The sequence below is a fragment of the Gambusia affinis genome, linkage group LG19 (assembly GCF_019740435.1).
Source record: "Gambusia affinis linkage group LG19, SWU_Gaff_1.0, whole genome shotgun sequence".
Lineage (NCBI taxonomy): Eukaryota > Metazoa > Chordata > Actinopteri > Cyprinodontiformes > Poeciliidae > Gambusia > Gambusia affinis.
This window is the reverse complement of record NC_057886.1, coordinates 4,659,608-4,670,643: the sequence shown is the minus strand read 5'-3', so window position 1 is coordinate 4,670,643 and position 11,036 is coordinate 4,659,608. Positions and strand designations below refer to the sequence as shown.

The 11,036-nt window shown below is 38.4% G+C and overlaps 1 protein-coding gene across 2 annotated transcripts; it reads right to left on the bottom strand.

Moving 5' to 3' along the window:
• Window positions 1-620: 620 nt before the first annotated feature.
• On the bottom strand, window positions 621-10,158 carry LOC122822091 (cysteine protease ATG4D-like). 2 transcript variants are annotated; one of them, XM_044100489.1, is made up of 11 exons: window positions 9,952-10,158; window positions 7,316-7,575; window positions 6,179-6,262; window positions 5,912-6,085; window positions 4,607-4,892; window positions 4,453-4,517; window positions 3,431-3,558; window positions 3,142-3,220; window positions 2,956-3,032; window positions 2,233-2,352; window positions 621-1,214 (listed from the first exon to the last, which is right to left on the bottom strand). In XM_044100489.1, exons 2-11 carry the CDS (start codon window positions 7,506-7,508, stop codon window positions 1,053-1,055), a joined length of 1,368 nt encoding a protein of 455 aa, XP_043956424.1. In that variant the 5' UTR covers window positions 7,509-7,575; window positions 9,952-10,158; the 3' UTR covers window positions 621-1,052. The 2 variants fall into 2 exon arrangements, with proteins under 2 accessions (XP_043956424.1, XP_043956425.1); XM_044100490.1 differs by lacking the exon at window positions 9,952-10,158 and having other exon boundaries at window positions 6,179-6,296; window positions 7,316-7,454.
• Between the last annotated feature and the right edge of the window lie 878 nt (window positions 10,159-11,036).

The following is an 11,036-nucleotide window of genomic DNA, read 5'->3' as shown; positions in this document are numbered from 1 at the left end:
CGGCTCATGTCTGACGTGTTGGACTTGAACCAGCATGAGCTGCAGGCGTCGTGGTAACCACAGGAGTTGCCTCTCTGCTTGTACTTGGAGCTTCTCACCTTGCTGAATTAAGAATTTGTACTCCAGCCTTGGTTACTATCCTGTCTTGGTTGTGCAAACCGAGCACGAGAGTCAAACCAAATTATTTCAACAAGGGACAAAAGACATCAAAGCTGCTTTTATGGTGCTTGAGACTGCGCAAAGCTGGAAGTGAGAGATCAGCGAGTCTCATGTAACCGCTTAGTTAAAGACCATAAAGGAAGAAGTAAAATGCCTAAAAGCTAAAAAGGATTCTTTTAATCATAGCGTGCAGAGTTCGTTTTAGTTGACTCCAATATGTTTGAAGAACTTGCGTGAATGCCAATACGGACAATATTCTATAATTACATTGAACTATAGAGGAGTTTTGGGACTTCATATGGTCATTTATCTCAATATTTGCTAAGAATACTTATAGAATAATAAACTGATGTGGAATGTCTTCAAAGGAGTTTGTTCACATACAAATAAATGGGTGAATTGCCATTAAAAGACACCAACGACAAGCCGCCATGAACAAATGCTTCATAGGAAGACCTACATTTATGGGAGCATGTTTTATTGTTTAAATTCAAACAGGGTCATAAATCAAAACTTAGAAATCCGCTTTTCCAGTCCATGTAAAGAGCAGCTTCTCCAGCCACATGAGCATAAAACACACACATTGCACCGTGATGCTTCCCTTTTGCCGGTTCGTGTTACAACGCTAATGCCAAACAAGTGACACTTTTGTTCCTCTGCTAAAAGGAATGAACGCAAATGTTCTTTATTTGGAATAAATACAATTTTAAAGACGCACAAAACACAGATAAAAATACAGCAGAAAGGCGACTAAAACCTGGTCAGTTCATATTCACTGAGCCTGTGTGTTCCCGACTGAGTCCTGCAAGCTTGTCGAAGAGAGAAGACTGCGAATCCCCAACATTTCCTGCAGACGTAAAGCGGACAAAAAGCCCATCTCCTCTGTTTCTGGCTCATATCAGAACAAACTCGTCCATGCTGTCGCCGTCCTCATTCAGTTCTTTGTTTCTCTGGATGCAGGTGATGCTGCTGTTGATGCTTTCGTCCTCCACGTCCCGATGCTTCTCCTCGGAGAATATGAACATGGGGTACGTCTCTGCCGACGTGGAGACGGCCTGTGGAGCAGAACGCGTCGATCAAAGCAGCTGGTTTCAAGATATTTCACATCGAAATATCTGTTTAAGCCTGTCTGAATTTAAAGGGGCAGTACTATGAGTTTTCCAGCCACATTGTATAACTTTATAGCAAAATGAAGTAATTATGCTACCTTCAGTTATAAAAATGCTTTATATATCAAATATGACTTAGAAGAAATTTGACTTTGTAATTTAACACCTCAAAATTGGGCCTCTGTCTCTTTAAGAAGCTCCTATTCTTTCTGAAACTCCACCTTCAGGAAATTATCACATGGCTCCTCTATTAACCCTTTAGCAACACTTTTACTGAGAAGTAGCTCGTGTAATGAGCTCAGCAGATGTGCAGTTCCACCAGATGTTGGCTAATTGCTGCTAGCTAGCAGGGTTAGAACAGTTTTGGGGTTCCTTTATTGTAGCTTAATTTTATTTCGTCGTCACTCAAGCAAGTTTAAGCTGGGTTTTAGAGAGAGTTTTCTAGTTTTTATAAGTTAGCAAACATTGTTTAGCTTTAGTTTAGCTTTTATAAGTTATACAATTTTACAGCAGTTTCATACTTGGTTCGTTTTTGGGTGCAGAAAGCATTCTATTGTCATTATGTTTACATAGAGTTTTTCCCCCCCCATTAATAATTTTTTATTTTTTATTTCATGTAACAAAGATGTTTTCTGAATTAAATTTTTGTCATTTTATTGGCTTTAGCTATATCGATGGCTAGTCTGAAGGAGCGGAGTAGGGGAGTCGTGGGGATTGCTGCTCTGTCCGGGGGGGAGTTTGTCTCGAAGGCGGAGCTAAGTCCACCCAGGCGTTTTGCACAGCTGAGTGGTTGCCACAGGTGTTTAAAGGATTTCTCAAACATGCATGAAAGAATTAAAGCAACACTCCAAGTGTGATGATAAGGACGTGACATTATAACATTATGTCAAAGCCAATTTTATATAACACTGCCCCTTTAATATAAAAATGCTACCTATGATGAATAGCAAGAAGAAAATCGTACCTCGTTCACAGCTGCACACATGAGCTCAAACTCATTTTGATCTTTTGCATAAAATCCTATGGTACAGCTGGGATCCATGCGGGAAAAGGCCATTTTCCTGGGATGCTTACAGTGAAACGACTGCAAACAGAGACGAGAGATAAGATCCGAAAAACATTCACATTGATATGCAAATGCTCACACATCAACCTTTTCACTTTTTGCCATGTTACAACCAAGAACAACCACATATCGTATTGTGATTTTTTAGGTCATAGACTAATTTTAAAGTAGAAGAAAAATAAGTTTGAAAACATGGTTTTCAAAATTCTGTTTACCGTTTGTACTGACAGAATTTGTGTAGTTAAGTAATTTTAACCTTGTCTTGTTTGTTTTTAGCTGGATAAGTTAATCATTGTTCAGCGACAACAGACGTCACAATTATACACCACTTTTGTTTTTGGTTTGTCACATAACCCCCCCCCCCAAAAATACATACATTTTGGCCTTTTAACATGAGACAATCACAGTGAAATTTAGAAAATTATCACCAACGAGAGATTTTTGTTTTTAAAAGTGTAGCGCTGATTTCTGTCTGAAAAATGACAAGCTATACTTACACAAATGTTTTTTGGTTTTTTTTTTTAACTATATTTTAACGGTTGATAAACTGAGCAGGTGTCACCAGACGAAACGAGACAGAAAGTGATTAAAAAGGGAAGGAAGTGAAATGCTAACTCATACCTCTAAGGGAAAGTTGTCCTTTTTTATGTTCACTGCAGGCTGGCAGTAGTGAGGATCTAAGTACAGCAGATGGTCGTCTTTATCGAAGCAGGGGTGGAGGGAAGGCAAAATGAACAGGACATATATTATTTATTTAAAAAGAGTCATTAGAAGGATCGGATATTGTCGTGACGTCACCAAACGTACCCTGGAAGCCAATGAAGAACAAAGAGTGCTTTGGTTTGCCACCAATGATCCCGATGCAGCACTGCAGCATCAGAAGTTTCTAGAAGGAAAATGCATGAGTAGAACATACCTGTTTGTTGTTGGCTTAGCAGATAGAACGGATTAAAAATGCAATTTCTGGACATTTTAGCCTATTTTATTAAGCTGAAATTGGCTCATTCCAGACTCTTGCTGACTGATTAGCACATCTCTGGTCATAGGATGCTAATTTTCTCCTCATTAACAACAGAGCCATGGATGGTTTAAGTACTTTGACGCAGGGGATGTAGGAGGGATTGAGCTCCTGTCCTCCGAGCCGGACAGGAACCAGGACGATGACGGACTTCCAGCTTTGAGGGAGGGGCCGTTCACACAGCCCTCTGACATCCTGGAGGTAGACTAAAAAGAAAAGTAATAAAAACTATTAAACCACAGCGTGCTGAGCTAAAAGGGTAATTCAGCTTAACATTTACTATTAGAAATGCACCAATTGGAATTAGATTGAAAACTGACCGTTTTCTGTTGATCACAAGTTTTTTTGTCTTGTCCATTAAATGCATCAAACCAAAGAAATCTCACCACTTTCAGCTCGGATTCACTTTTTTGAGTTTAACAGAAATCAAATAGTTTTTAGTTGTATACATATTAATGGAATCATCTTGTAATCCTGCTGGATTAAAAACTTCTGCAACCTATAACATATTTTCCAGGCATGTAGTTTCATTTTATAGGACAAAAAAGTAATTATGTAACCTTCAGTTGCTATAAAAATACTTCATATATCAAATATGACTTTAAAGACATTTCACATCGTAATTCAATGCCTTGAAATTGAATTTAAGAAATTGAATTTCTGAAACTCCGCCTTCAGGAAGTCATCACGTTATTAACCCTTTAACAACGTTTTTAAATCAGCATTTCACGGAGAAGTAGATCCCATAAAGAACTACTGATATTAAACGGTGTTTGCTAATTGCTGTTGGCTAGTCTGAAGGAGCTCAAAGGCGTTTGCATGGTTTGAAAGGTTGCCATGGGAGATTAAAGGATTTCACAAACATGCAAGAACAAAACAAGGCAACACTCCAGGTATGTTTTTGATGAGGAAATAACTTTAAAACACAACGTAAAGCTAAAAATAGTCAACTTTACATGACATGGCATCATTATAGTTGTTAGACAAAAAACAGGAATGAACAGGTTAGACCATAATAAAAATAATTGGAAATCAGCTTAGACAAAGAAAACCTGACTGGCACATCTCTAGTTTACACATATAATGTGGAAACCACTTACTGGTGCAATCTTGCGCAACATAAATGACCAGATTGGGGAGATCCACCGAAGCCGCCACAGCTTTCCTGAAAACAGGACCACATTCACGGTCAGAGTACGAACAATCTCTCGCTCTGACGCTCCTACAGCTGCGAGGGATTCATTCACTTCTCACTTCAGGATGTGAGCCACGATGGATGGGCCGTACCAGTTGCCGGCCTTCTTCCCCGAGCTTCGCCCCAGCTCCACCAGCTTGTGTATGCCGAACGGGGCCGCGGGGTGGTCAGCGAACCAGCTTACCACCCTCCTGTGCGTGGCTTCCATGGGTCTGTCCAGGAGGGAGCCGACGCTGAGCTTCCGCCCCCTCTTGCTCCCGACTTCCCCCGCCGTCCAGTCGGCCGCAGGGCGGAGCAGGTCCAGGTCGTCCTTGGCGGCGGAGTACCGCACAGGCCAAGTCCAGTCTAGAAGAAGTTCCGAGACTTTTTTTTTTCTCCCCCAAAACATTTTTTTTTTTTTACTTAAAAAATGCAAAGTCGTGGAAGTGAAAAGTTTTTAGCAGTTTTGCAAGGTTTGTAGCGACCATTTTTTACATTTTTGAAAGAGTAGACGTCTGTGAGTTCACTGCAGTGAACCTGTGGCGATAAGCAGTTAAACAATTCATCAAATCGCAGGATAAGTTAGGATGAGCTTGATCATTTCCATTCCGATGATTCATATTTTTTTAAGGGAAATTTTGTCTATGGAGACTCCATGACTCCATTTTATTTATGATTTTAGTTGTGTGTGGTTTTTATCTTCGTTTTGTTCGTTCTTTTCGGTTGCTGCGTTTTACTTTGGATAGTTCAAATATCTTACAGTTCCAGAGTGAAGAGTTCAGTACAAAGTTAAAGTTTAAGAGTGAACTTGCATCATTATGGCATCGCTATTGTATTACTTGAATATGGTCTCACAACAACAACATTATCATTTATCGCAGTCATTTCTGTGATAATGTATCATCTTGCAAATTGTTTTACTGTGACAGAGCTAACTGCAGCTATACAGTCTTCTATAAAATTGCATCACAAATGTGTACATTTTTGGCTTAATTACCGCTCTAAATTTGTTTTCAGCAAATGACACATTGAGTCTGTACACTCGAGTCAGCGATTAATCGATTACTAAATTAGTTGATAATTACTTCAATTGTCGATTCACCACGATTAATCGAATCGATCGTTTCAGGGCCTGGCCACAACTGTGTGATTTGTGGATACTTGAGCCCAATGAGCAGTTCAAATGAAAGTCATTCAAACTGTGAAAAACATTTAGATTGTCATGCAAAACTAATAATCAACAAAATGCCAAGCCTTGCCTAAAATACACACAAAAAAGTGTCACATCAACAGTTTCATCAAAACAGCTAATTAAAAGAGCATGTTTTCATTTTCCTTCTCCCATTCTATTGCCTTTGCGTGTTTAATTGTGTGTGTGTGGTCACCTGCAGGCATCAGGTGTATGATCAGGCCCTGAGCCAGCAGCATCTGGCCCGTACGCAGAACACACCCCCAGCCGCTGTCTGTGGTCAGAGAGGAGCCCGGCAGCTGAGGGAAGCCCCGTCTGTACGTCAGCCACAGGAAGGACGCGAAGGAGCGGCGGAAACGCTCCCTGTCCCCTGAAAGGGTTCAGAGACGGAATTGAAAACTTTTATTTTTTGAAATATTACGAAAAGCTGCGCAGATGGAAAGTTTGGTTTGGTTCACCTCACCGCTATCTTTGAGATTGTAGGTTTTCCCCAGCATGATGAGTGGCGAGCTCTTGTTAAATTTGGATTTCTGTTTCAAGGACCAGCCTGGTGAAGTAAAGAGAGGGGTTCATTTCTTCTTCTAAAAAAAAAAAAAAAAAAGAACTAAGTATTTGTTGTACGGATGCAAAGTATTGATCAATAAATTAATCTAAATTTGATTAGTCTCATGCAATTAAATGATATGTGTCCATTTTCTCAAAAGCAGAGATTTTTGTCTTTCCATACCATGAAGAACATTTTTCATAATATGTTGAATTTAAATTTTTTTTTTACATTTTAACATTATTTTGTGTCAGTTGTACGACATACTGACTGAATAAACTGAAAACTGTGGTTCTCACGTAATTAAACTTAATCCTATTTACAAAATATAACATAACAAGAACCTTTTAGTTCCTGAGCAGAAAAACAAAGGATGAAAAAAATAAAATAAAATAAAATATGTGAAAGAAAAATTTGGCTCCATAAAGTGCATTGACGAGCCTTCAAAACTCAACCGTACTTATTGGCACAATGTTTATTACTGTCATGTCGCAAGTTTTTTCTTTTATGCAGGGTCGCTGCAGATAGAAATAGAAGAGTAAATTTCCGACAAAACTCAAAAAATTTTCTAGGAAAAACACGATTTTTTTTTTTGTCGGAGCTGGCGGAAATTAACTCCTATCCCCCCCTACAGTGACCCTAATACGCCGTGGTAGATATCCCCCCTTTTGTAGCATATCAGTGATATTCTTTGCCATGCAGCTCGGTAGAATGAACGCAATTAAAGTTAAACTTAAGGAGCTTGTCGAGTGTTTATTTCAAAACAGAAGCGCATAAAGTGCATTTTGCGTCCCCCACGGGACTCTGAACCGTCATTTCTTTCCCCTTCTTCTGTTCCGCCACCATCTTTAATCCTGTATCACCAGGATGACCAGCGGCGCCCTCTGCTGGATGGCGGCCAAACTACAAAACTAAAAGAAGGTCTAAGCGGATGCTAGTACTTAATCGAGTGGAATGAATTTTAACCTAATAAACCATTAATCAATAATTAAATGTAAGTAGATTAATTGTTTGAATCTCTAACATGTAGGGAACAATATATAAAAAAAACCTGACCATATTTGACGCTGTTCCATGCTGAGACCAGCTTGGATTTAAATTTGCTTTTGTCCTCTGCAACCCGGTCCTCGTAGAACACCTCCTGACTCAAAGAACCAGCAGACACAGAGGGGAGGAGATCCCAGTCGTCCAAATGGTCGACCGCGGCGGACCTGCCGTAAACATAGGTGGAGGACGTGGTGGGGTCCATGACTACAGCCAATCACCATGTCCGAGTGAGTAGTGCTGCTCCCATTTCTCCTGATCACCACAGAGCTCTATGCACCATAAAAGACATAACATAAAACGTTAACTGTTTTCTACTGTCTACCCGTCCACAATGAATCCCACTGTTTATGTTAGCACAAAGGAGTTCCTTTCCCACCGCATCGGATCAGCCAATATAAACCAAAGCAAATCATTTAGTGAGATAATAAACAGAGACAGCAGACATGTGACTGCACCCTGTGACTAATGGAGTTTCAGGTATGTCACTTGAACTGCTGGTTCCCAGCGACTCTTGCACAGTCATAGTTGTCACCACACTGTGGTTGATGTAAAAGACTTCACACACCGGGTCAGTCAGCTGCAGTGCAAAATGGAGGAAACGGACGCAAATAAATGAAACAAACAAACAAAAAAAACAAAAAACCCACACACACCAAAAATAAATGAACTTGTTTGTAATGGTTGGTTATAACAAAGATGTATAGGTTGGCATTATTGAATTGCTTGGTTACAGATGCTTTCAGTCTGCTGATTTTCAAGTTAAGGGTCAGGAGCATCATAAGATAAGCCACTAGGCAGGTAGTGTCCAAATGTTTTGCCCAAGTTCAAAGTATTCAGGGGCCAACATTTTATCCCCCCACCTCCACAATTGAAAACTTTGAATTATTATTGTGAATTCTTTCTCTTTTACCCCACAACAATAAATAAAACATGTAATATTTTACCTTTTTCTGTTTGTGCCAGCATGTGACATGTTCATTTTAAATTGCAAATGAATGCAATAAATGAAGTAATAAAAAAAACAAACTATTTGCCTTAACGTTTACAGTCATTTCACTGTTTGAGATTATTATTTTCTGGGGTTTTTTTCCTTTTAAAGTTTGATGTGTGAAATGTTTTTAGTTTATTGCCAGCAACAAAAATACAGATCTTCTTCTGCAATTTTGCTGGCTCTGGATATCGGCTTTTATATCTCATCAGATGCAATGCACGAGTGTGCCTGAGTCTGTGTTCGAATAAAAACATGATAGACGTTTGCGACACAGCTTATTATGAGATCGAAATAAAAACAACAACAACAACATAAGAAATAATTCTAAGTAAAGAAAAAAATTCTCAGCTTAAAAAGTTAAGACACTTGGCATGAAAAATTTCATCCTGAAGAAAAAAATTTACAAAGAGTGTCAGGGGGCTACATGTTGCGGTCAGGAGCCACATAAAATGATTCCAAGGGCCATAAATGACCCCCAGACCACACTATGGACACCCCAGACCTAAGCAGAGAAAAACTAATTGATGGAGAAAAACAAGGTTTGTTCCTGTTAACTCCACTTTCTCACTATGGAGAATCGGCTGCTGGCCGGATGAGTACACGAAGTTCCTCTTCCAGCAAGTCCATGACAGGCATGTGACCGACTCTAAAGTGGTGGAGAAAATTTTGAAAACAAATTCACTCAATGGAAACATCAAAACTCTCGATTTTTGAGGTGAGTTGAGTTTTTTGGCCACATTTCAATTAGTAAAACTGCGATAGAAGCACTTTTTTCCCCCGCATTACATGAGTCACATGATCGACAACTGGACGTTGCCACTGGTGCAAACGACGAAGAAGACGACGACGACAGGAAGTAGTTGGAGGATCATGTTTTTTTTTCGACTTATCCAACTAACTTATTCACATGATTTTAATTGTGTTTCTTACTTAAAGGAAGAATCCCAATTGCAAAATTGAACTTTTTCAACATACTGAAAGTTTTATGCTCATTCGTAACGGAAAAGCAGCTTAGTTATGATCAAAACAATATCACTCTTTGGTCAATTATTGGAACATGCCAAGTTATAGTCAAAACAGAAAAAAAAAACTGAATAAAGTTAGATTTAGCAGGTAAGCCCACAATCAAGATCTAGCAGGAAATTTTCTTATTTTTAATTTTTATTTTTTTTATTTATATATTTGCTTTTCTATTTAGGAATATTATTATTTTTTCTTAAGAATGATTAACATTTTAATTTTCTGGGTGGAAACGTGAAAAAAGGGGTGAGAGGAAACAATCTATTTCTTATTATCATAATTTGTTTAATAATGTAAATAAGAAGACTAAAAGCAAATAAAAAGACATTTCATGGCTTAAAGATATTAATATTTCATCATTCTAGGGTGAACGGTTAAAAACATAAAAATCCAAATGAAACATTACTTTGTTATATAATGTTTCATCTGATCCTAGTTTCTGTTCTGAACAGTATATAGTCAATGTACTTTGTGCTCTTCGTGTAGTAGTCTTAAATGCAGGTAATACACATCAGGGCCAAGAATTTCTACGGGATTTGCACGTGATTTGCAACGACAATATATCACCATTTTAATGACTTATAGCCGTTATAGTACACTTTTAAGCGGGTCCACGTCAGTAAAAAAAACTTACCTTTTCTGTGGTGTCGTCATTTCTCCTCCGTCAAACTGTGATACTTTCTGACTACATTTATGAAGCACTACCGCGCTGGTTTTTGTTGTCTTGCTGTTCCCCCGAATGCAACCTACGAGCTGTAGAGCATTGAAATAGCAACAGAGGACAGAGCGTTGTCACTTCCTGTTTATGGTGGTCACATACTCACCCTTCTGTGATTGGTCAAACGCAGGGAGCCTCTCTCTCTCTCTCTCTCTTCTGCTGCACAAGCTGTGGCAAGCCGTTTTAACATAAATTCGGTTTCGTCTGACTATCCTTAATTACATTCTAGATATCTAAAAATACATTTTAACTCTCCGGAATGGTAATTTAAGATATCTGCATTTACATTCTGACTAGTAAGAATAATAATTAGAGATATCTTCAATTACATTTTGACGAGTCAAAATTCCTTTCAAGATATTTCAAATTACGACACTGGATCCATCTTTTGACGGGACACATCCGTAATTACAATTTGAGATATCTTGAACTTAATTATGACTACTCACAATTACAATTTTAGATATCTGAGTAAAGAATTGAGTGGAAGATCCTTTGTGCTGTCCAAACAGTTGCCTGCAGAATTTTATGTTTTCTGCATAAAGTTGTTAGTAAATGCCACAACGTAGAAAGAGCTCGGCAATGTTGAATATAAGGAGAACGCAAAACTTCATCAACTATAAGACTGCTTCTCCAATCTGCAAAGAATTTCCTGTTTATTCATTTCCGGCAAACCGAATGCACTTAAAAACAGCTTTGAAAAGCTAAAATTGCTGTTGTCAAAAACATTTTCAACATGAAAGTTGTGGATTTTCAAACATCTTTTGTCGTTTCTTTCTATTTGTCATTGTTTAATTAAACTTTCAAATTGCCACGTAAGTCAGGGACGTTGTGGCTATACAGAATAGCCTACATATTCAAGATATCAATAATGTCATTCTGACTAGTCAGTGTTAATTTAAGATATCTTAAATAGAAAAGCTGTGTAATTCCAGGAATTGACTAGTCAAAATTACAATTCAAGATATTTTTAATTTAGTTCTATGTAGTCATTATTTGCT